General features: G+C 41.2%; 1 protein-coding gene across 7 annotated transcripts in view; it reads right to left on the bottom strand.

Moving 5' to 3' along the window:
• Positions 1-6,272: 6,272 nt before the first annotated feature.
• CNDP1 (carnosine dipeptidase 1) overlaps positions 6,273-24,858 on the bottom strand; it is a 46,889-nt gene continuing 28,303 nt past the window's right edge. For 5 of the 7 annotated variants that reach the window (XM_059724280.1, XM_014606661.3, XM_019490590.2 and 2 more), the window contains exons 3-12: positions 22,502-22,633; positions 21,436-21,589; positions 18,386-18,474; positions 14,277-14,474; positions 12,869-12,953; positions 11,826-11,986; positions 9,413-9,577; positions 8,979-9,120; positions 8,670-8,817; positions 6,273-7,568 (exon numbers count right to left, since the gene is read on the bottom strand). In XM_059724280.1, coding sequence (XP_059580263.1) covers positions 7,451-7,568; positions 8,670-8,817; positions 8,979-9,120; positions 9,413-9,577; positions 11,826-11,986; positions 12,869-12,953; positions 14,277-14,474; positions 18,386-18,474; positions 21,436-21,589; positions 22,502-22,633 — 1,392 coding nt within the window. In that variant the 3' untranslated portion in view covers positions 6,273-7,450. The remainder of the gene's footprint in view (positions 7,569-8,669; positions 8,818-8,978; positions 9,121-9,412; positions 9,578-11,825; positions 11,987-12,868; positions 12,954-14,276; positions 14,475-18,385; positions 18,475-21,435; positions 21,590-22,501; positions 22,634-24,858) is intronic. The other 2 variants (XM_014606662.3, XM_014606663.3) reach the window with 2 other exon arrangements.

Raw genomic sequence — 24,858 nt, 5'->3', positions numbered from 1 at the left:
TTTCAGCATCTGGGGGCATGCCAACCACTGTAGAGGTAGGGGAGTGAGGGGAAGAGAAGTCTTACCAATCTTGACTTCCTGCACAGTAAAGGCAGCTGCTGCCACTGGGTGAGCTCTGGCAGCAGGAGCCCTGTGGCATGGGCTCTCTGAGAACCACACCTAATGCCCGCTTTGCTCTCTGTAACCCCAGATATGTGAAAGGGTACAGGGTTGTGCCTCCTGTATCAGACTCCCAGGGCAGTACTCCTGTATCAGTTCTCCCCTAACTCATTCCCCACCCCCTAGATACATTGCTGGGCATGGAGTTGCACTGCCCAACTCTGCAGCTGGGCAGTGCAGGGCTATAGACCTCTATGGGGGGATACTGGTACTGTCATAGTCAGTGCCTGGGGCTGGTGCCTCCTCATCCTGCCCCCCACCAGGTACACTACACTATTATACCTGCAATAGAAGGTTATCTTGCTTAACTCAAGTGGACCACAGCACATACCCTTGTCCAAACCATGGACCTCAGGCACACTCTGAGATCAGGCTGAGATCCTGTCTTCCTCAAAGCTTCCGCTCCTGCCTCCAACACACCTGTACCTCTGTACACTACTCTGCCTGACCCAGACAAGCAACTGTCCCCTGGGTCAACAGTGCAACAAACAACCTCCTGTGCAAAAGATTCTGACTTAAACATGGTTACTTGGTTTTCAACCCTAGTTGAAACTACCATATGATTTCACCTTACAAACAGGTCTCCACCCATTTTTCCACAGCCTTACTCCACTATGAGTCTTGGCTAACCCCCTCTAGAGAGGTTCACTCTGTATCAACAAATTCCTGATCAGTCAGGTTACTGCCTTCAAGTCCTGTCCCCAAAGTCTCAGTCCCCAGTTGTTGGCGCTGGACCTGGTCCCAGTCCCAGAGTCACAGAGTCACCGTCCTGGTGGAGTTGCCAATTGTTGGAACTGGACCTACGACCCAGATACCTTGTTCCAGGTGGACCCAAATCCTCAGACGGACCATGACTCTCCATTCAATAATAGGTACATTTTATTGATACACAGTGACAACAGATATAGAATTATTTGCATTATTCATATCTACCAGTCCTAAAGATGTCACAGATGGAAGGCCTGTATGTGAGCTTCATCCTAAGGTTCTCTCTTGAACGTCAGATGTCAGCAGCTTGGAGGTTGGAGACTGAGGCCCACCCTCCCCCACTGGGGTGAGTGAGATGGGCTGGTGGTATGCCCTCTATCCATGGTGGCTTCACGTTCCTCTCTCAGGGACCCTTTGCTGCTCTGAAATCCCGCCTTTCGTATCCTTTTCCTCCTTGAATGACTCTTCATCTCTGGGCATCATTGACTGATTGGTTTCCCTGTGGTTGTCATACTGCCCACGTTCTGTTCTGTCAGCAGATTCCTTTGTTTAAAAAACCTGTCACATGCACACATCTTAATTTGGCTGTTTACAGGTTTCTTCTAATTTAGTCCATCCACCAAAACCATAAATCCCAAGGGCTCTGCAGGTTGACACTGTGACCTAATGTCACCTTATCTCATGTTATGGAACACTGTGGTATGTCTTCAGTTTCCCAGCCTGTGTGTCTGCTGGCTTTAGACATTGTGGGCCTTGAAGAAAACTTTGTCTCAAACAAGCTTTTAGACAAACAGGCTTTTTAATCAACTAACCTTTGCCGTTCCCCTGGACCATTGTTCTAATGCATATCTACTTTACCTACAAGCCAGTTTTCAAAAGAAACCCTCTAAATACCATTCTTTAGCCATCACTGTCCAGCTGCTAATGTCCAGTGGGCATTCAATTCATCAGCGACATTAGTGTGTCTCTGCTCAGTGTTGCAGTTCTGGAACCAAATTACAGCCAGCAAAGAGATTGTGAACTCTCCCATCCTTGGAGGTTTTTAGGACCTGGCTAGGAAAAGCCTTAGCTGGGATGATATAGTTGGGGACGGTCCTGTTTTGAGCAAGAAATTGGACTAGATCAGTGATTCTCAACCTTTTTCACACCGGGACCCATTAGCATAATTATCAGCTTGCTACAACCTGCAACCTACAACCCCCTGGCCCTGACCCACACAGTCTCTCTCTCTCTCCCTCCCACCCCTCCTCTGGCTGCTACATCTTCTTTCCTTTCCAGCTCCTGGGGCTGCTTTCACAATGCTGCATGCTTGCCATGCCCCTGGCTGCATGCCAGCTCCATGCAGGCTGCCAGCGTGCAATTCTCTGGGACCTCCTTGCAACCGTTTACAATGTTCTTGCGACCCACTTTTGGGTTGTGACCCACAGGTTGAGAAACACTGGACTAAATGACCTCCTGCAGTCCCTTTAAACCCTAATTTTCTATGATAATATGAAGTCACAGGAGAGACATTACATTTCTTGCTTGAAACTTTTTTTCTGAATGGCAGATAACATTAACAAGGAACAATTTCTCATCATGGGGGGAATCACCAGACATATTTCTTATCGTTATGCACTATCTGTAGATAACAAATCAGCCATTATATATAGAAGCAAGAGACTGGAATCCTGAGTGATTTCTCTGTCAAATTGTATCACATTATGTAATAGCTTATTTATGAGGAATCCTATTTAAATCAGTGGAGTTTTTTGTGAAATAAAGTACTAAGTGCCAATAAGTTTCTTACTCTGGCCCGTAATAATGAAACACTTCAGTGACCAGTATGTAGCCAGAGGGCGTTGCATGGGAAGCATTATGGGACATTAATGCTCCTGTGACGTGCGCTACACGGAGACCATCAAGACAGGCACATTAAATAGAATTGGCAAGATTAGATAGTGAGGGGTAGAACAGACTGGCAACATTGTAGAAAAAAAGCTGGAAGAAAAAAAAATGGGGAAAAAGTACCTGAGGGGATTAAAGCTCTCACGAGCTTTGATAGATTGTACTCAAAAAAGTTTCTTCCACTTTGAGAAATATTACCAGTAATAGTAGTAGAAATCATTTTAACTTTGGGGAATATTTAAGTCATTAGGACAGGCTTTACAGAAGAAAAGAAAAGCAGGAAAGAGGCAGGATTAGTTGGCAGGTGGAAGCAGCATCTCAAAAAACCAATATTAGCTCAGATGTCCCCCTCCCAACAGCTAACATGAAAAAGCACATGCTTCATGTATTTATAATTATATTCCCGTGCAGCTGAGTTACAATAGATGCAGCAGAAGGTAAAGATATATTGATTTCATTTTGTGGGTCCTCAATCCTAGGAATGACTTGGGGTGCTGAAGGGACCTTCTGGCAGTTGGAAATTGGAGGGAGCTAGGAATGTAGGACATGGGGGAAACATAGGAACTACTATCATAAGCCTACATCATTCAGAAATGTCCCCATGGCAAGACATCCCTCTCCAGCTGGATCTGCCATCTCTACAGCCCTTTTGCACAAGGAGACTAATATAAAGTAGTCACAGTGCAGGAGAGGCCTACGAGATCTACACAGATTAGAGCAGGATTCTTCAGCAAGAGCCAGAAAGTGCCAGATGGCCACCCTGTTTCCTCCTGTGCCTTCCATCACCACACCCAGCAGAAAGAAAAGGGGGGAATTAAAGAGCATATTAGGGTGCTGCATGGACAGGCTGTGGGCAGCCAAGGCTGCTTCTATGAATTTAGCTTCAGTAATAGTGCTTCTTTTTGTATGTAAATCAGAAAAAGGGGATTTCTTGTTCAGATTTCCCAAAGCAGAGCCTAGATTTGCAGATATAAAATGACAAAAATCACCAGATGACTTCAGAGACGAACAGAAAATATCCTTAGAGACTAGATTTTTTTGGCAAATTGCCTTTAACCCAAAAATTTACCAAGGTACCCTTTAAATTATTTTAAATGAATTGGGTCGTTTAAAATTTAAAGTCTTCCTAAAGAATCCTTTGAAGACCTTTACTTGTTGTATAATTAATTCCCACCTCTATTTCCTTCTCTGCAGTTGATATTACCCCTTTTATGATTGCTATAATTACAAACGTCTTAATCTCACAAACATACAGGCACACATGTACATAGGCACAATGTACATTTTTAACTGAAAACAAAATGCCTAGTTTTCTCTTACAGCCTCTGCCTGCACCATACGGCTCTTCAAATAAAATACTATTTGAATACATCTGACTTTTGAAAACTGTTTTTTTTTTTCCCAAGAAAGCTTGAACTATCTTTAGGCATAATTACTTTATGCAAAACAGCAACAACAATGCATAAAAATGAAAGAGGAAATGCTTTACCATGGCTGTGGAGCAAAACAGCTTCCAAAATTGTCTCATTAGTGCTGCCAAGTAATGGTTGCAGGCTGACAAGCTTTGGACATTCTCAGGCTGTAGCAGATTGTAGACCAATACGCCATTCCCTGACCTCTGTCTCCTGTTTACCATTATTTTGGTTTATCCAAATCGTTTGTTAATGATTCCTTTAGAACATACAGTTGCTTCAATAAGAAATATTCTGGGTAAATGAGCTGCCCTGATCATCTTGAACCCCTTTTCAGGTTCTGCCTTCAATGACAGCAGCTTGCCTAGGGAATATATTCTTCCTACCCATTGGTTCATTTCCTTTCATTTCTGAGATGTGGCATTCTATTTCTTGAACTGACTGGATTAATGCAAAGACGAATTTTTGCTCAAGATTTGTAATCTTGCTATAATTGTTCTTACCCCCTAATTTCCTGCCAGTCTTGCTGCAGCATATTATTTTTCCTTTTCTATGCTGATCAAAGATAGCCAGAAATAATTCCACATGCACAAAATATATTGCCTGGCTTCTGGCCTTAGTATAGTTGCCTATGCTGTTAACCTAAGACAGCTCTCCAGCCCAGAGCTCTATTCTGCAATGAATGAAAAGCAACCAACAGCATGGAAGCAGCTGCCTTTTTTGGAAAAGGATGCAAGCAGTTAGTGCCTCACAAAGAACATTATCAGTTCAGAGAAGTGCAATTAAAGGCTTCTTACCTGCTTTATAGACTTCAGTTTATAGACAAAGCATTCATAGCAGCTGATTAAGTAGGTTGTCAGCTGCAAAAGCTTATGTCTCTGTGGATGAGCTGGTTTCTAAGGTGCCACCCTGCTCAGCCTTCTGTCAGACTTGACAAAGGTACTGTGCCAGGTCAGGGTCGGGGAGGAGAGAGGGGAGAACATGATGGCAGGATAGAAAATTGTCTAGGAAGATGAAATATTTGCAAAGAGTAGTGAGTTTGAGGAACTGTAGTAGAATCGTGGGTAAGCCACAGGGAGCAGGAAGTATCAGTGGGACTGGATGATTCTTCGTGCCTCCTTGCAGCCCAAGACAGTTGAGTTAGGGAACTCAGTGATCCAACTGGAGGGAACTCCCAGAATCCCAACCTTCAGGAAGCCCTGAGCAAAAGCTGCCAGAGGGAGTGCAGCTTCATGGTTAGAATGTAAGGCCAGTTGTTAGATGTTGTTTACTATTCTTGACTAGTCTAGGACTCGCACCTTGTTCATATCATTTCATTAATCACTTTGTCCTTTATTCATCTATAAAATGGGTATAACACTGTTGTCTTCTGCTGAGCAGTAGCAGATGTTGGGGCCTGACATATCAGTTTCCCATTGGAGAAGAAGTTGGTGATAGGGGCTCTCTATTTCCTGGGTGCAACTTGTTTATTTAAACACCATACTCCACTTCTGAAAAAACAGGTGATTCCCAATGGCAAATAGGCAACACTTTCTCCCAGGAATCTTAGCTTAACTATCAGAAGAAATAAATCTGACCCAAGAATTAACTGCAGTCTGAGAGTTTAAGACAGAGAGCAAACTCCCTTCATTTATGAGAGACAGTTTCCTTTTGTGGAACCTGTCCAAAAAAACTCAACCAACCAACCAACCAAAAAAACCCTTCCCACCTCCTCCCAGAAAATCCCTAAAAAGAGAATAGAACATTTCTTTAAAGACTATATACAGTGAGCGCATCTACACGAGACACTAACTGCACTGTAGGCTAATATTACTGTGCAGTAATGTGTCAGCACAGTGCTAATATGCTACTGAGCAGTATTATTAGGCTACTGCATAGCAGTGTCACTGAAAATGCAAAATTAGTTGAAGATTTTTCTACAAGTCAGCCAAAGCATTTTACCCTGAAAACTTCTTTCACCTCAGCAGAGTCCACAGGCTTGCCAATTAATGTTTCCATGGTTGGCTCCAAACCCTCTGCCCTTTAATCACCCTTGTTCTCCCTATTATTAGTGTGTGTGAGTGTGTGTGTGAGTGTGTGTGTGAGAGACAGAGAGAGAGAGACTGCCCAGTTTCCATTATTTATTATATATAAACTCTCTATGATAATAGCAAGGCAAACTAGTTACACAAAATTATTTTTTTATACAAAATAAAGCTCTTTTTTTAAATTTGGATCGATAATGTTCTTTCTGTGTACATTGACTGTGTGCTGAAAAAACATCCTATTTGATTTGGCAAAGATATAGATTTGAACTAGACACACAATTCTGAAGTGGACACACAATTCTGTGCCATCTTTCCCATGAAAACTGTTCTAGACATTTGACTCAAACATCTAACAAAAGTAACCTTCTCATAATTATTAACTTAGTTTCAAAATATATCACTTGTTGTAGTTCAAGGTATCAGCCTAAAACTTATACTTGATAAAAAGTTATGGCTATGTGAAGTCAGTTGGTTTGAAGCTAAAACATCTACTCAGGTCACAGGCTTTTAGTTAGAACAGATATTCATGAGTGACTTCATGCTTGATTTACAAGAAGTCACATCTAGGAAGAGAGTATCACAGGAAAATCTGTAATAATGTGCCAAATTACAAAACAGCAGGAGATTCTGATCAAATGGAAAAAAAGAAGCATGGAGACCTGCAAACTTTTATTTATGCGAACATTCCTATTGATTTCAGACAAACTGCTCATAAGAATAAGACAGGGCTATGTAGTACAGGGCTATTCCTTGCATCAGGTAACCTTTAGGGAGAAAAAGTGGATGGAGAAGAGGTTAATTCAGTGATATCTCTCCCCCCCGCCAAATTCATATTTAGCCAAGAGGGAAGAAGCAGTGCTGTGAACAACTTATGTTCAGGAAATGGAATGTGAACTAGACAATACTATGCTGGCCAAACTACAAAACAGGAAATAAAGTTAATTTTAATAAAATTAACAACATTTTCTTCTTCCCATTGCCTCGAAGTCTGATGTTACACAGTAAAACATTCCATTCAATAAGCCTGATGCACCTTTGCCCCAATTTTGCTGCCTTAGGACTAAGATCTCTTACCGGCTTATAATCATACATACGCTATATATAGTATATATTCCAAGCAGTTGCATACATTTAAATTTTTCAACAGCTTCAAGCACTCAGTGCATTTCTAAGTGTTTTTAATTATTAATACATGTTTCTTTGAAGAGGCAAAGCAGTATGTTTATTCATAAACAGGTATTTAGCTGTTTTCCTTTTTCAGGGTTCCTCAGTTGGCACACTCGTTGTGTTGGAAGCTTCCTGTAACTGGCCATGAAACTTTGAGATCTCCAAGAAGAAGGACGCAAATAGTTTTGTTCCTTGAATGTAATTATACCTATGAATAAATACAGACAGAGATGATGAAACAAAATGATCAATGCTGTCAAACTGATTCTGCAAATTAGGGGCCTGATTCTCTGACTGGCTGCTAAATTTAATTGAGAGAAAGGGTAAGAAGGGACAAATGAAGTGCTTGAAGTGAAAAGTGCGAAGAGTCCCATAAGCATGCCTGCTAGTGCCAGCTGTGATGCCAAATCTCTCCCCATCAATTAACAGCATATCAAACATAGGCAAAATTAATTGTTACGCAGGAGACTTCTAATCTTCCTCTCTGGTCCTGAAGACACAGAGTTGGCATGACTTTGTGCACATGACAGAAGGAGCCTAGGGGCATTGGAGGAACAACTGTGTGAGTTAAGGACTTAAGTAAAATGTGAGTGCCCCAGAAAGATGCATTATGTCCCTTTAACCCTCCTGCCCATAGCATTATAGCATGGGTTTACACTGAAAAGGTAAAGGGTGAGTGCTGCTGTATTCCCTATTTATCCACAGCCATATGGAGCTCAGCATGGGCTGTAAAGCCCACCTGAGAAACCAAATAAATATTCAGGTGGTTAAGCCCAGCTCAGTGTTGTTGTGCCTAAACTTGTACTAATTCCTGAACTAATTTAAAGCTAGCTTTACATGAGATCTGCTTGAGCTGCAGTCACTGTAATACAGACATATGCTTAGCTACATCTAGCTCTTCAGGCCAACGTGAATAAAAAGCAGTAAAACCTTTGCTCCCCCCCGCAAACTAAGCTACACATATAAATAACACCCCATCATAGATTTTCTGATTAAAATGCTGTTATATTACATACTGTCCTCCCATAGCAAAAGTATGTTTTAAATCAAGTTAGTAACAAAAAATACCTGTGATATATTTTAAAGGCAAGCTAACTGGTTTGTGAGAAATTGTGTGGTTTGGATTTAAGGTGACTTTTCCCTACGGGGCATGACAATAAAATTCTTGTTGAAGATGATAGATAGGAATCAGCTATACTCTGTGGCCCAGAGATGGGGCTGTCACCAGAATCCTGGCACTGCTCTCAATGAGTGTTGGAGGACTCCTTTCCCCACTTCTTTTTTGGTGCTTGAAACACAAAACTAAAACCTGCTTATTTTTTCATTTTGAGAATGCTCCCCGGCATCAGCTGCTCCAATTGGAAGCATCATCACGCTCTTCCTTGTTTCATTCTGGAACATTCTGGCAATAGGGATCGTTGATCCATCCTGGATCATATCTGGTTCTTCTCCAAAAACTGGAACACATGCAAAGAATTGATTTCTGCATCTACAGAATTATGTTCCTTAGAAAATTGTTGGTTTTAGGGAAGCTTCTTACCTTTAGTCGAAGTCACAATTCTTTCAAAAAAGGTCTATAACTGACATTAAAGATGGAAAAAAAAAAGAACAAACAAACCTGTTTTAATTGCTGTTTTGGCTGCTAGGTACATAGGCTTTTTAATATCAGCAATCCAAGGCATTGTACCCATTGGCATAGACACTTTCAGTTTGTTGGAACTGTTTCTCTTAGAGAATACTTCCTCTAAATACTGTGTCACCTACAAAGAAAATGCCTTTCTATTATGAGTGTTTATAGATCTTTCATCCTTCAACAAAAAGGTACCCATAAATTACATTAATCTCTATATCCAGTGTATGCTACTTGTTTATATCTGGTTGAATACCATACCAATGATGCATGAGCAGCCCTCTGCTTACATACTTAACCTCATAAACAGGTATGTATTGGAAACAGACCATTCATTATTCTGATTGTTAATTTTAAATGTTGATAGGACCTCTGAAATTACCAAGGACTTGACTTGCACTGGACCAAAGGTTAAAATTTACCTGCTTTTCCACAGTTGCAAGAGCCATGTGTGGGACTTGCCTAATTGAAAATTTTCCTATTACTTTTGATGGTATAACAGTTTTAATTCCTGGTTCATAAAAAGCTCCTTCAATCCCATGGATAGAGAGACAAGGATAACGCCACAAATGTAGAAGTATGTCCTCCTTTAAAAAACAACAAACGTACAAAAAATGTACAGCAATTCACAACTGGCAGGGTTAATCTACTCAAAAACCAAACGTCTTGCATTCCAAAATTTGTACCTGATCATTCCTGTAATTTACAGCTCATTGATTTGTGATTAAAACCCCCTTTGTCAACAAAAGGTCTTGCCAGGTAAAATCTGCTACTTCATTTTAATCAACATTTCCCTAAAGCATAGAAATATTTGGAAGAAAAGAGAGATTCATGTGACAGAAAGGAGCAAATTATTTATCTATTTTCATATTTCACATTTTACAGAAAGATTACAAATTGTGATAATCAATAGATGCAGTGTATGCTACTCATTCATATTTGGTTGAATAATAATTTGAGTTGCTTCCCATTTATAAAACTATACTTTTATCTGGAGCTATACAAATTCTGATGCCAATGACCTGACTTCAAAAAGCAAAACGAAAGCAAAGCACACCTCGAGTCCAACTGGCTGTTGATTTCAGAACTAGTAGCCTACTCAGTATAAAACTGAATTTGTTCAAATGGAATTGGCTTAACTAAACAGAACTGAGAAGCTTTCATATTACAAAGGAAAACAATCTTTTTTAATATAGCATACCTCTTATCTAAACAATGAAAGCAATAATGGGACAGCAATCAGTAAATAATTCCTTCTACTTCTCTGGAGGAAGAGGAGGAGAAGAAATGAAAATAAAATCTTTAAGATGGCAACATAAAAAAAAAAATGTATATATATAAGAAAATATATATTAAAAATATAGGAAAATAAATACGATTGGCATACACACAAAAATCCCCTTATAAGCGGAATATATTCTTTTCTTTTCAATTTCCATTTTTGTTGATAGTTATGCCTCATTTACACATGGGAGTTTAATGCACTTTAACAATCCTGGTACAGAAAGGGCACTTACACACATGCAGGAAGGCTGCTCCGATGCGCTGTAAATTCAGCACGTCGGAGTAGACTTGATTAATTGAGTCTGCTGGAGCAGGGAAATTAACATGCTCCAGCAGCCTCCAGCATCACGTGTATCAGCGTCCCCACGCTGAAAAATGGTGGTGGGGCACTTTGAACTAGAGCTTGTTGAATGAGCTTTAGTTCAAAGTGCCACGCAGCCATTTTTTTAGCACGGGGATACTAATATACATGATGCTTGGGTGCTTTTAAGTAGTATTGCTCGCTAATTAAAGTGCCCCCTCCCCGCCCTCCAATGCCCAAAGTGGCAAAATCTCCTTAGTTCAGAAGAGTGATACTCAGCTAAGATGCCAAGACAGTCTAGGGATGCCTCGAGAGCCTCTCAAGGATGCTGTGGGATGCCAGACAATGTTAGCACTGTTAGGTGGGCAAACACATTTTGTCAGATGAACCCAGAGATTTCCAATGGAAATCCACAGTATTAAATACATTCTTACCCTTTGTGATCTGTCTGTCCTGTTTGCAACAGAAAAATTGCTTTGCTTTCCTATAGCCAGGAAATGAGTGAAAACGAAGAGCTGCATTTGATGCGTTGAAACTAACAAATATACATGCTGGCAGTTGTCACAGAGGCAGCACACTAAGTTCACCCCTTAGCTTACATCTCATTGCAATTTGTCTGGCCACATTCATACTTTTACACAACTGTCTTACTGGTATAGCTTGTTCCAGTTCAGGGACTTCTATATGGGAATAACTACATTCACAGCAGGGCTCTTAGCAGTATAAATATATTGGCAAAAATAAAAGTAAAAAATCATACCCTCGCTGACATATAAAACATAGTTTGCTATTTGGCTTGCAATTTAAAGGCTTGAAGGGGGACTATTTTGGTATGTCTGTCAGACATCAATATCTGAACTAAATATATAAAGATAGCAAAATCACATCAACTTTTCTGCAGCTATCCACTTCCCAATCTTGCTTAAAAACCAGTGTTTACCCATTTTACCTTAGGGCTTTTCTTTTCTTATGGTTTCCTTGTTTTTCTGCATTATCCCTTTTCACTAAAAATTTATAGTTCAGATTATATTTCCCCAGATATATTAGTTTGCATTTGACCAGATGGGTACTATCTCTCTCTGTTTCTCTTTAAACTTTTTACTCGAGTCTGCAATGATCTAGATTCCTTTGTTTTATTTTGTTGTGTTCACTATTCCTTGAAAAAAATCAGTGAAGTCTGAAGTTATCAAGTGAAGGTAATAGGTCATTTAAACATTTTCTACAGATCATTAATAAAGATGCTACCATACCTTGGTGTCATAGAGGAATTTGTTCACACCAGCAATAGTTTTATGTTCCTCTAGATCATATTCAATTGATTCATCCAACTGCTTCTCCTCTTCTGTAAGGGTGGCAACATCATCATAGATTCCAGGGATCAGAATATGACCTGACATATTCACAAGGCTGTCTATGAGTAGATACCAACAGAGAGATACAGGTGCTGGTAGGCTGAGGTAGACAACTTCTTCTTTTACATTTAAAGCAATGGTTCCCATTATTCTCCATAGTGAGACTCCACTTTTCTGTGCCAAGACTTCCACCCCCTTTCCTTCTAGCCTACACACCCATTTACCTTTTACAGTATGAGAAAAGTCACAAAGCCCTAGAAACTACTTGCTGCCCTCAAGGTTATGACTGTCTAACGTAGAGTATTTTTATTAAAAATGCATTGGGCTGCTATTGACAATATGAATAGCAACAGAGCCAGTAGCTGACATGGATCCTTATTCCACATACTTAAGACTTAGCCTAGAATTCAGAAGCCTTCACTAATGGCATATCTAGTCTAGCTTTCAAGCTGCCACAAAATCCCTGTCCATAGAAGGAAAATCTCCTACCATTGCTGAGGTCCCACTAGCTACATGAGCATTAAGAACACAGAGTCCTGCTTCAGTCAGGCTTTTCTTGAATGGATCTAAGAAGCAGGCCTAATAAACATTATCAGGTCTATGGTGCTGAAAACAGTATCAGCAACTGGTGGGCTGTCTCAGCTGGTGCTTCCAATGCTGCTAACGCCAGTGGAGATGGTAGAAAATATCTGTATTTTAGGTCAATGAGATCAGGACAAATCAAGATTCAGCAAGATACTTAGAATGGCATGTATTTTTAAGAACCCAAGGTTCCTGCTGAAGTCTACAGGCCAGCTTCACAAATTCAGCTAAGACATATATTATCTAAGTTTCAGGATGCTTATAGAAACCAAACTAATCATAGAACTATGCCCCAGTAGTGGGAAAGGGTTTAGCCTTCCCCATTAGTTACTATTTAGTAAAATGATGCACAGTATTACCAAGCAGGGCTATTAGATCAGTCATTGGTTCATGAATGATGCCTCCAAAAGTTCCTGAGTGAAGATCTTTCTCACCACATTCCACCTATATGAGGAAAAAGACCCAAATTGAGACAACGTATACTGTTTCAATGATTAGTTTTCCATGGAAACTCAGATAATTACAGCTTTATTGCTTCTGGCCTCAATTAAAAAAAAAGAAAGTAGATACTTGTAGGAAAACATTTGGAAGACTTTCCTACAAAAGGGAAATCAAACAGTCAAAAATTTGGTCTCTCATGTAATTTTTGGAAATGAAAGAGTAGCTTTGTGACAAGGAACAAGGGAGACAGATTTGGTTTTTTCTACTTTGCAGGGTCCTTTGAAAAGTATCTTCTTCCTCTGATTTCCCCCCGCCTAAAAATACTTTTTTGAGCAAAAACATTTGCAAATTGCTAAATGTCTTTAACTTTGGGAGACCAAATCCCTCATGTTAAGCTTATTTGCTTAATTTTTTTCCAACACATATTTCAGACTTCAACATGTAAGAGCTAGTTTAGGAAACTTTTGCATTATAGAGCTCTGGAATAGAGGAAAATCTTTGATTTATTTAATGAGTTCCTTTTCCAGATACATTTTTAAATAAGTTTCTCACCAATTAAACTTTTTTTCCAATAAACTTGTCCATTCCTTTCCAGACATCATTCTGTCAGACCATTTAGTAACAGATGTGGATCATTTTTGTTTTGATGATGCTGTTCTTTTTCACCATGACTTTTTCAAGTAGAGGCACGGAAGCCGATTTTGAGGTAGTTCTTTAAGCATTATTTTATAAGATATCTCCCCTCAATTTTGTGAGTTCAAGTACTTCCTAACTGGTGAATTTATTATCCTTCCCTATCCATATTTAAGGGTGGTTTGCTCCGCTTGCTATGTTACAGCGGACTATTTGCATTGGTCTTCTCCCCCCAGGGCCTCTACTAACTTGTGCACCCTGTGGCAGATAGCTCATGCTGAACACTAATCATACTGAACAGTGCTGAAAGCAGCAGCAACTGATTCTGAAACAGGGAATAAAGGAAAAGGGAGAGATTGAGATGGTCTGTGAAGGAAAATGTAGGAGGGGGAGAAGATTTATAGGAAGGAGATAGGCATTCAGAGAATGAAAATGAGGGCCTAAACATGGGGGAAATGGTGAGAAGGACAGGAACATGACAGGGTTAAGTGAATTGAATTTGGAGGAGAGTATATGGAGGTCAGATAGAATGGAGAGGAAAGACCCCTAGTCATATGTATTACATTTACACTCAGTGTTGCTCTATACATATAGGTGTGTGGCGGGGTTAGATGGGGGTGGACACAAGGTACATCACTACCCTCTGCCCAAGGACCTATGCCAAATACAAACCACTCTCATTTAGTCTTGTACCTCCACAAAGAAGCAGGCATTCCCACGAGTCCCATAGGTGAGGGCTGGTTTCTTCTTGCTAAGCCAAAGATTATCCGAAATCACAATGTAATCAACATCAGAGAAAAAATGCTCTGTTTCTTTGACAACTTCATCTAGCCCTAAAGACCCTGCTTCTTCCATACCTTCAATAATGAACTTGAAGTTCACTGGCATATCCTATGGGAAAAAAAATAAAAAAAACCAAAGCCTGGGTAAATGGCCAGTTTTTCAATAATGAAGAGCAATAGTATACTGTGAAGAAAGGGATGTTCAAGCAGGTGGCCTATTCCATCCCACTAGAAAGGCAAGCCTGGATTCATGGAAGGTGGAAACAGATGTTGCCTGTTGTCTTATTTGTGCCACCATAAACATGTTTATGATGGCACAGATAGTGAGCAAATAGACATTGCTACCCTTTGTCATTCTGTGTTAAAGGAAAATCGGTGGTGTGACAAAAGGTAGTAATAGACTCTGTTGTTTTATTGCAGCAAATATGTATTAGCTCTGTGGCAAAAGGGTATGTGTGGCCTGAGCTGCTTGCACTCTCCAGCCAACCTAGGCAGGTGCTCTGGAGGCTTGATGGCCTCTTTCCCCACTTCCAGAGAGACACCCCCAGGGAATCTCAAGGTACTTCTCCACAAGTGGGGAAGTTGGGGTTCCCCACTCAGCTGGACCCATTCCCCCAATTGCAAGAGTGAGTGTGGCTGAGTAGGGGAAGAGTCTCACCATCCCCACTCAGCCAGACCTGCTCCTATGATCATGGGGGACAGGTCTGGCTAAACGGGGAAAGCAGGGCTCCAGAGATCATATCACCCCTCTACTGCACCAACAAGGGTGGAACAAGGAATGATGCGCATTTTATCCAATGAAGTGGATCAGATGTGCTGTAACACTGCAGCCCAGCTGATATGTTTAATTTGGCAATGTCCATTTCCAGCTTCAGTGTCACAGATGATATTTCTTTCCCTTATGGTATTTCTCTCTTTTCCTTTTTCTCAAAATGACACAGTCAGCTTTCTTAGCCTTCAGAAGATTTCATAACATTGCATTTGTAAGGTGGGTACCTTAATCAAGTTACTAACTGTTTTCTCTAAGGGGCTAAATTATTTTCAATTATTTTTTCTAGCTGCATAAGGCAGGCGTTTCAGCTTCACTGAAGGATTCCTCTGTACTATCCATTGTTACATTTCCACCAGTGCTTGCAGCTGAGACCAAAGGCAAGATGATTGACATAGGTCTACTGATTAACTGTTTAACTACTATGTGGCCCAAACAGAAGTGGTTAGGTCTCATGTTAGTAAAACCTCTGCAGCCCAGTGTCCTGTTGTACTCCTGATATTTTGTGAGCACCAGTGAAGCTGTAGAGTTGGTTGATTATAAGGGCTATTTTCAACATTACTCAAACAATTTCTATCATGGCCATCAAGTGTTTAGAAAGGCTTGCACATCCCACGCAAGTCAACCTCAGCTTTCCAATCTGATTCATGTTCAGATTATGGAGGTTAAGTTCCATACACAACTTGATGTTTTTTGTTTTACTTCAGTTCTCATATTGAACCCAAGTGCAAATGCCTGGACTTCAACAGATTTATTTTATGGATAAATTTAACTTCATAAATGCTTCACCAAATGACCAAAAATAAATTAGGATTAAACTGTTCACATAGGTTGTGTAATGGCCTCTGCTGTTTTCTAGAGAGAAGTTTCAGGAAGATAAATATTTTTAGCTTCAGTTGTTAAAATGCCAGTGTGGTAGCTATTGATTTCAAAGATTAGCACAGTGTAGAAAGCTAGCCACAACCTCATTAACTTATAATAGGTGACTAGTGCTGCATATGAAAACTGTGAATGTTTGTACAGTGTCTCTTGCACAAAAATGCAAGAGACACTGTAAAAAATGCAAGAGAGTGTGTAAATGCAGGGGCAAGACTGGACTGTGGTAACAAGACTGCCACAAAAAAATCAAACTCCTCTAATGACTTGCAACCCATTAGGCGTTGACACAGTGGAGTGCTTGTGGTACCCAATACCAGACACATGCCATAAAATACTAAAAGTGATGGTTAAACTTGTTAACAGAGACCTAACATGCTCATCACATGTGTATTTCCAAGCTAAGAGAGCCAAAGGAAAGGCTGAGCCACTGAAGGCAAGGTAACTACACATTCATTTAAAATTGAACTAGCAACTAAGGAAGACAAAAGACTAAATATACATTTCAAGCAAAACCTGTAAAAAGTTCACTGAATACAGGAAGGATGCCCTGTGCATGACATGCTAACATTTCTCCAAACAGGGCATCCAATGTCTAAGGTGTTACACATATCTCAATTATTTAGTGTATGTCTGGAGTTTTGTAAATAAACCATCACCAGTACAAGCTACTGCAAATTTGCCCCATTTATATACAAATAAGCCAAAACAGGTCAGGTGAGACCTGTAAGCATTCTGTTGGACCACTCAGGACCCATCACCTGTAATTACAGTGGGTGCAGAGAAACACAAGTCTTCACACCTAGAAAAATCCAAAAACAGTATCTAGGCAATTTAACAGTTGTGATATGATGGTTACTAGGCCTGTGTGAAGTGGCTAGTATTCATGTCAGATTTGGATTTGGATGATTTGGGGGACAGTGATTCAAATCACTGTCCTGAATCGATTTGGCCAAATATGATTCAGAGATTCAGCCACGAAGCAGAGAGAGATTGCTGCTTCATTGCACCCAGCTTAACAAGTAATGGATCCTGCTTGGTGAAAGCTGCAAGATTTGACCAGCTTCCTTCACCTGCATTGCTGAGAAAACACTATTGCTGCTAAGTATGTACTAGGATTTTGTGGCATAGCTCATTTTATTTTGGGAAGGAGTCTTTTTCTGTCATTTAGTTTTATAGCTTGCTTGTAGTGTTGTTATTAAAGCCTTTCTGCTATTGATCAATCAGGTGTTGTGTCAGTTCTTGGGGCAGTAGGTTTAAAAATCTGCTTTCTAAGTGCAACAACTAGGACAGCAAATAACGAAGTATAATGTCTACATTTGCAGGCTAGCTGCTAATGGAAGCAGATCCAATAGAGCTACTGCAAAGCAAACTTCCATTGGTCTCTTTCACAGAGGGAAGAGCTGCAAAGATTAAGCTTCTGCTTACAACTGTGCAAGAGCACATTAAAGCCCCACCTTGTTTTACCCCACTGTAATTTGTTTGTGTGTCCATAAGTTTTTATAAAGTCTTCAAAAATCAAATCCTTAAGTTCAGCGTAACTTACAGCTGTAACAGAGGCAGGAGACTGATCTTCAACTGTTGTCACCTAACTGGTTATAGTACAGCTAAAAGCTGTAGGGGACAAAGACCTTAAGGGTGTCCTATAACTTGGTTGTAAGATGGACTGTCCCAATTTTAAATATGCAAAGCTAAACGATAACCTGGTAGGTTAGACAGAGGCTGTAGTTTGAAGACTAGTCTCTAATAATAATATAATATGGTTCATCGAGGGACACCTGTCTCTCACATTTTCGAGCATGTATAGTCTATATATCAATAATAAACACTTCTGTATTTTCAGAACATTTTCTTTGTGAAGTCTAAGAGGCTGTTGAAAATATATATATTCTATTTTGAATGAGGATTTGCTAGGTGCTTTCTTATCCTTATTCTATCCATGAATACACACTGATGACTGAAGATGACTTGTAGCCAAGAACAAGAGGTGACAGCTATGAGATCCCATGATCAACATCTGTTTTAAAGTCAGTTTTTCAATTGTAAATGCTTTCAAAATAATAGTCTTCAAGGGAATTAGCCAATTTAATGAAAGAAACATTTTTAGTATTTTCCTTTCCCTAGGAACATTTTTCAAGACAGGACAAGGGCTGTGGTAGCCACGACATTATATTCAGTATATAAAATTCCCAAAGATAAACCAATATTGGGGTGGGTCTAGAATTTTAGAAGAAGCATTAAAAATATCCTAACATTTCAAAATACATGTAATCTATTTGTTAGGATAAGGTGGTTTCACCTGACATCACAGAAGTGTAAATTTACTCCTACACGGTGCCATTGTAATAATAAAATTGTTTCTCTTTGCTACCTACTAATTTTAGTGCTCTGAATGTTTCCACTGCATTTATCCATGCTAAGACAGGTCCTTTGTTATCTGTTGCTCCACGCCCATAAAGATTTCCTTAAAAAAAGAGAAAATTAAAAGCTTATATCAAACTTTAGAATCTCTCATGCATTCAGATGTAATAGGTGAAATTCAGGCTTCAGTGAAGTTCAATAGCAAAACTCCCACTGATCCCACTGGAGACAGGCTTGCAAAGAATAGTTTTAAATAAAGTACTTGATGTTTTTCCACTGATTACTGCACTAGCCTTTCATCTCTTAGGACTCTGTGATAATTTTGATACGTGTCACAAGTCAAATTTATTCCATGTTTTAGATGAGGTTTGTCTGCACCATACATTTCTATACAGATTGGCACAGTGTGCAGCTCCTGCACAGTGAGAATAATTGTAAAGATTATACTATTGTGCACTGATTTACCTAAGGACAAAAAAAGTCTGTAAAATGCCTTTAAGTAGAACACAAACACAGTGGAAAGATAAGAAGAACCAGAGGAGACCAATGTGGTTATATAAGGATCTTCTTACTTATCTGAAAAATCAAGAGTTAGGGACAGGCAATAGAAGGAAGAGTGTGGCACTGAGGAAGTATAAAAAGGAATAGCAAAAACATGTAGAAACAAAGTCAGGAAGGTAAAGGTGAAAATAAGTTCCAACAGGCAAGAAACGCTAAATACAATAAGGAGGGGGTTCCACAGATATGTCAGATGAAAAAAACTAGGGAAATTGCGAGTCCTCAGCTCAAAGGAGAAGCCACAAAGGAGGGAACTGCTCAATACCTACTTTGCTTCAGACTTTACCCCCCGCTCCAAAAAAGCTTTCCTCGGGGCACTAACAACCTAAGCATAGAAGGGGAAGGGACACATAAGTGAGAGGGAGATAGGGGAACTTTTGACAAAACTAACTGAATTTCAGTTGGTTGCATCTAGTGGAATTCATCCCTTGATGCCGAAGGAACCAGCTGAAGAAATCTTCAAGCCTCTGGCATCAATATTAGCAAACATTCAGGTGAGATATGAAGTTTCAGAGGAACAGGAAAGTGGCTTAAAATAGTGTCTATCTTGAAAAGAAGAGAGGGCCCAAAAATTATATACTGGTCAATTTGACTTCAATACCCAGAAAGTATTACCTGCAAATCCTGTTAATCAAGGGAAGTGATCCTTCCACACTATTCAGAACTGGTGATGGTGGTGCGGGGGGTCTATAATGACATTTTTCAAATAGTTGAAAGGCTGGGAGAAGGGGAGAAACTTCTGTCCCTTGCCATAGAGAGTATGGTACATGGCAGTCTCTCTAAACTACAGTAAAGCAGATTTAGAACAAATGTCAGGCAGGACAAGTGAAAGGACAGTGGGTCAAGCTACCAAGGGAAGTTGTGAGAAGAAGCTTTCCAAAAGAGGCTGGCCTGGTGGAAGAACAGCAAATCTTGCATTTGTGCAGGGGGCTGGAATAGATAACCCTCAAGGTTAATTCTAACCCTGTGGCCGTACCAAACAAGGGCAAATATTTGGTTCCCTGAGGACAAAAAGCAGTGACACACGTTGTGCCAGTCCTACTTGTCCCTGGGCAACACCTGTGCTATGCGCCGTCTAGCATGACAGGTTACCCCAGATGGGATAGGAGAGGCTGGGGCCAGCAACTATGCTGGCCCCTGCAGCCTTACCTGGGGTCCTGGGGGCTGGGGATACACACGCAGTACTCCTGCAGCTTGGAGCCTGGCCAGCAGCCTGAGCATGGGTCCAGCGGGCCAGGTTCCAGTTTTGGGTGGCGTGCACTGAAGCCACATTTGCTGCCCCACTTTTTTCCATGCAAAGTTTTTTGACCCTGGGATTTCCTGGGGTCAACCCATGTCCCACCCCCCACACTGCAACGTAGCAGCATGGGAAATGCCTGAATGTGTGGTGTGTGGTGCAGACCTGTCTGCAGCACCACATACTGTACAGCTGCCCTCATCTGGATGTGGCATATGAGTCTGTAGGTATTAATCAGTGCTATCATTTTTGGGAGTAATACATTTACACATATTTATGAAGTGATAGGTATTGTTCCCTTTTATGCCAATATAAACAGAGTGGCTTCAACTGAAGTAAACAGAGTTATTCTGGTCTCAGAGACTGAGAGGTTTAACAGTGGGCATGCTTATATGACACATTTAGTGTGGAATGGACTAATTAGCTCTGAAGTAAACATCTCATGTCTACATATGCAGCCCTATTAGGCTGCAGGGAATTAATTAACTCTGCAGCAGGGTATTACTTATAAATACAAGTACTATCCTGCTGAGGAGTTTTTTATTCTGCACCAGTGCATGTGTAGCTTCTGATGCGACAGGCTGGAGCATAAGGGTTGCTTCAGTGTAGGGACTGCCTGCTGGCTAGCCCCACACTGGAGCACCCTCGTTCCTCAGCCAGTCCTTCCACAGCACGTTGAACTGGGTCAGAGCAGCCCTGGGCTAGCAAGCTGACCTTCCGGACACCCTGCCAGTCGGGGCTGCTCTGACCTGGCTCAACATGCTGTGATCTTGGGTGCATGTGTAAATGTGACACCTGGGAATAATAAACTCCAGCACACTAAACACCAGAGTTTATTGTTTTGCCTTAATAGCATGTGCAGATGAACCCAGTGAGAACACCGGATTCAGAATCAGGGCTTACGAGCTGGCCGTTCTACTCTGCTACTAACTCCTTGTGACCTTAACTCCACAGTTTCCCTTTCCTCAGCAAACAGAACTACTTAGATGCAGCTAATTTCCCTTACTGGTGTGTGAAATTAATGGTGTGATTATGAACTCCAGCTGCTTTACTCCCACTGACCCTTTCACAGGGATATTGTGCAGTCACTATGGGATTCACCAACAACAGCGCGGCTCCTAAAGGCCTGTTTCCATAGAATTTGTTCCAGATATTTCAATAAGAGTAGCACCTTAGAGCAGTTCTAAATCTCCTGGGAGCCTCTTCCCTCTCCATAATTCAGATTCATGCATGCAAACAATTGTAGTAGAATAGCAACCATGCACAGACCATCAATTTCAGTCAGCGTGTAGGGGTCAGTTTTCCATCCATCTTCCTTTTTGGCAGGCTGAACATCCACATGTCCATAGAAACACACAGTGGGCTTGTGTGGATCTTTGCCAAGTTCTGCTAGAACTGCAGGAAGACTCTGGCCATCAGGCAGCTGTGGAAGGATATTAACAGACAAAAGGCAACACTGTGAGAACCCACTAGCAGCTGTAGTATCTTCAATATCTGAGTTACCTTTTGAACTTTTAACCTGCTCTGATGAACTTTTAACCTGCTCTTATCTCAAATTTGACTCCTATCCCCATGTCTAAGGTTTGTACAAAACTGACTCTTTTGCAACCCAGGTGAAATTATTGCCTGTCTACAATGATAGCAGAAACTCCTTGCTAGACCCTTCATTTGCCCCATAGACTAAACCTGTAATGGAGAAGGTGAAAAGCTATCTATATGTTGTGAAATTAACATTTATAGAAAGGCAGAACATAAGGTAATGTTGTATTTGGTTTGCAACAGATGTATTTGAAGAGCCTTGGAAGTCCATTTTAAAAAGTGAAATGTATTGCCTTGTTGGCAAGCAGCACTAGCAACTATTACAGACTGATTTAAAAACAGGCTAAGGTCTCCAGGTAATATTGCAATTTACTATCACATTGGATAGATCTCAAGAGGAGGTTGGATGTCTCCCAAAGGTGAATCCCAGTATCAGAGAAGGGCAAGAAAGTTAGTGAAGTCATAAGAATTTGCAGGCTGCTTTGCATTAACAGCTGATACTAGTCTGTGTAAAAAAAAATGGTGCCTGCATTAAAAGGGCTGAAAAAAGATGTTAAAAGTAGTCTAGCAGTTTTCTTCTGATTATCAAATGAAGAGAAAGTCTTTAACAAAACCCTGTATTTTCATTCTCTGCTTAAAAGTAAGAATTCTATGATATCTACTGTCTTAGCTGTAACAAAGGGTGTCCCTACCTGTACTACAAATATGAATTTGCTATACATTACATTCAATAAAATAGTTAGAACCCCAAAAAAGAGAGTTCATATATTAAAACATGACACTGATAATTAGGTACCTGGTTTACTAACATAACAGAGGTTCCTAAAGCTCGAAGTCTGTCTGCTGTTAACTCCATCATTCGTGTTACTTCTTTTCTGAAGGCTGGTTGAACAGAATCACTCTTCACAGCCACCCAGTCCTTAAGATTCTGCAAAGGAAGCCAGCAATATGATTTACAGGAGTCAATGGGTCACTAACAAGGAAACAGGCCTTAGGTACTATTGGTCAGCCTTTGATCTCAAAATGCAATCCATCAGAAAATACTTTCCTTTTAGTTCTGTCACAGCCAAGCTGCAGCCGCTTTTTTTCTTCCAAATGATAAAGGACTGTCAGGACATTGCATCACTTTGTGTTAAAATATTCACTCTGAATTTAGCAGCAGAACCATGAGCATCCAATTGTTTTATCCATCTTTTACTGATTCCTTTAAGGAAGCCATTGGGGAGCCCACAGGTCTGGCTTCCCTGTTTCTTGGCCCTGATCCTATAGCATTTGGAAATACCATATTTACTTGAATACAAGATAAGGTTCTCCCCCTGAGCCCTCCCCCACTGACCAGGGAAAAAGCCCCTCATCTTATAATCACATACAAGGAAATCTTACTAAATACATTGTCTATTATTAAACTGTTGCCAAAAGCAGCATGTGCTCAGAATGAAGCTATAAACTATTAAATTGATTAAAAGGGCCAACACTGAGCATGACTATAAATATGTGTCCTGTATCAGGGAAACATGCTGATAGGAACCTTTCTTTTTGTATGTGTGGCCCTTAAAAAAAAAATAGCTAGGTGTTTCCTCCGCAGGGAATTGGCACCAGGCCTGGAGGTACTGCAATACCAGGCCAGTACTGGGGGAGCCAGAGTCAGCCCTGACACCATTCCCTTGGTGCCAAAAATGCTATATTTGACACTAACTGGGAGAGGGGACTGAACTTAGCTAAAAAAAAAATATTTTTTTCAAAAATATATATGATATGTATAAATAAAACTGTACCTCTAGCAACCTGTCAGGTGACCACTGTGGTTCAATTGGCAGATCAAAATATACTTTGATAGTTAAATGATTGTAGTCCCATTACACACAGGTCACACTGCACACCCACACACCTATCACCATTCCAGTGTTATCAATCATTGTTCTTTCAGAGGGTTTGCCTCTGAAAGTCTATGCCAGTCCCCTCTCCACCATATGAGGTCTTCCATTTCTTTCCTGTTGTCCTCTTCTGTCTTCCTGCACTATATTTCACTCAGCCTCATTTTAATACAGTCCTCAACTGTGGGGTCCTAGTTTATGAGTAGGTTCCTGGCTTTCCACAGGGCATACCTGAAACAGGAGATGAACTGGTTGAGCTTTTGGGCGGCCAGCAACAGCAAACACTGCCTGGTGCAGCAAGAGGTGGTGGGGCGCAGCTGCTGCTGCCATGCGCAGCCCCGATGGGCGAGGCCAGAGCTGGTATGGGGCCCAGGCTGGCAGTGGGGCCAGGTTACAAGCTGGTGGTGAGCAGGGGGAAAAGCAGCCCCTTCCCTACCCCTTGCCTGGTGCCTTGTGCTGCAGCTGTCCACAGCCCACATGAAGCTGCCTGTGCCTGCTCAGGACAGCCCCGTGTGGGCTGGGAGTGGCTGCAGCAGGGAGCATGGGTCACAGGGTGGGCGAGCAGCCACTTTTCCCCATGCTCAGCTTTTTCCTGAGCTCCTTCCCTGCCCTTACCTGAGGTTCTGGCATGTTGCAGCCACATGGTCCCAGGCCAGAAGCCCCTGCTGGGGCTTCTGGCTGGGGGGGCAGACCCTGCTGCTGTGGGAGCCTGCTGGGCTTCCCCTGGGTCCTACAGCCCCTGGTTCCTGTCATTTTTTACAGGAACCAAAAGACAGAGAAATATTAATTTTCTAAATTTTTTAGGGGCCCCGCAGGCTGGATAGAATGGCCTCATGAGCTGGATCCAGCCCACAGGCTGTATTTTGCCCACCCCTGATACACAAGTAAAATTGCTGCTTAAAAATGCGTTTATGGAGTACCTGTGCCAAAACTTGCAGTAGTTTCAAAACAAATGTAACATGCATCAATGCTGGATGAACTAAGTATATGGGTACTATATGCAAATTACTACAGCTTGGTTTATTTCAAGATGTAGCAGGGGGGTCCTGTCCCATTACTGAGATGGGGAGGGAGCCTGGGGTCCATTGGCCAGCTCAGCCCCTTGACCAGACTAAATGGGAAAAAGGGACCTTAAATATGATAGCTGCCTGCCCTAGGTATAAGCTGTGATTGGCAGGCCTGGGGCAGAAGTAGGCGACCCAGGGAGAGGCTCAAAAGCCCAGGGCTTGGCCCAGATGGGGTTGTCTGGCTCTAAGAGCTGCAGGAGGCACAGCTCCAG

Source organism: Alligator mississippiensis, chromosome 3 (genome assembly GCF_030867095.1).
Source record: "Alligator mississippiensis isolate rAllMis1 chromosome 3, rAllMis1, whole genome shotgun sequence".
NCBI classification, from domain to species: domain Eukaryota; kingdom Metazoa; phylum Chordata; order Crocodylia; family Alligatoridae; genus Alligator; species Alligator mississippiensis.
The sequence above is the reverse complement of the archived record's forward strand: the minus strand, read 5'-3'. Positions and strand labels throughout refer to the sequence as shown.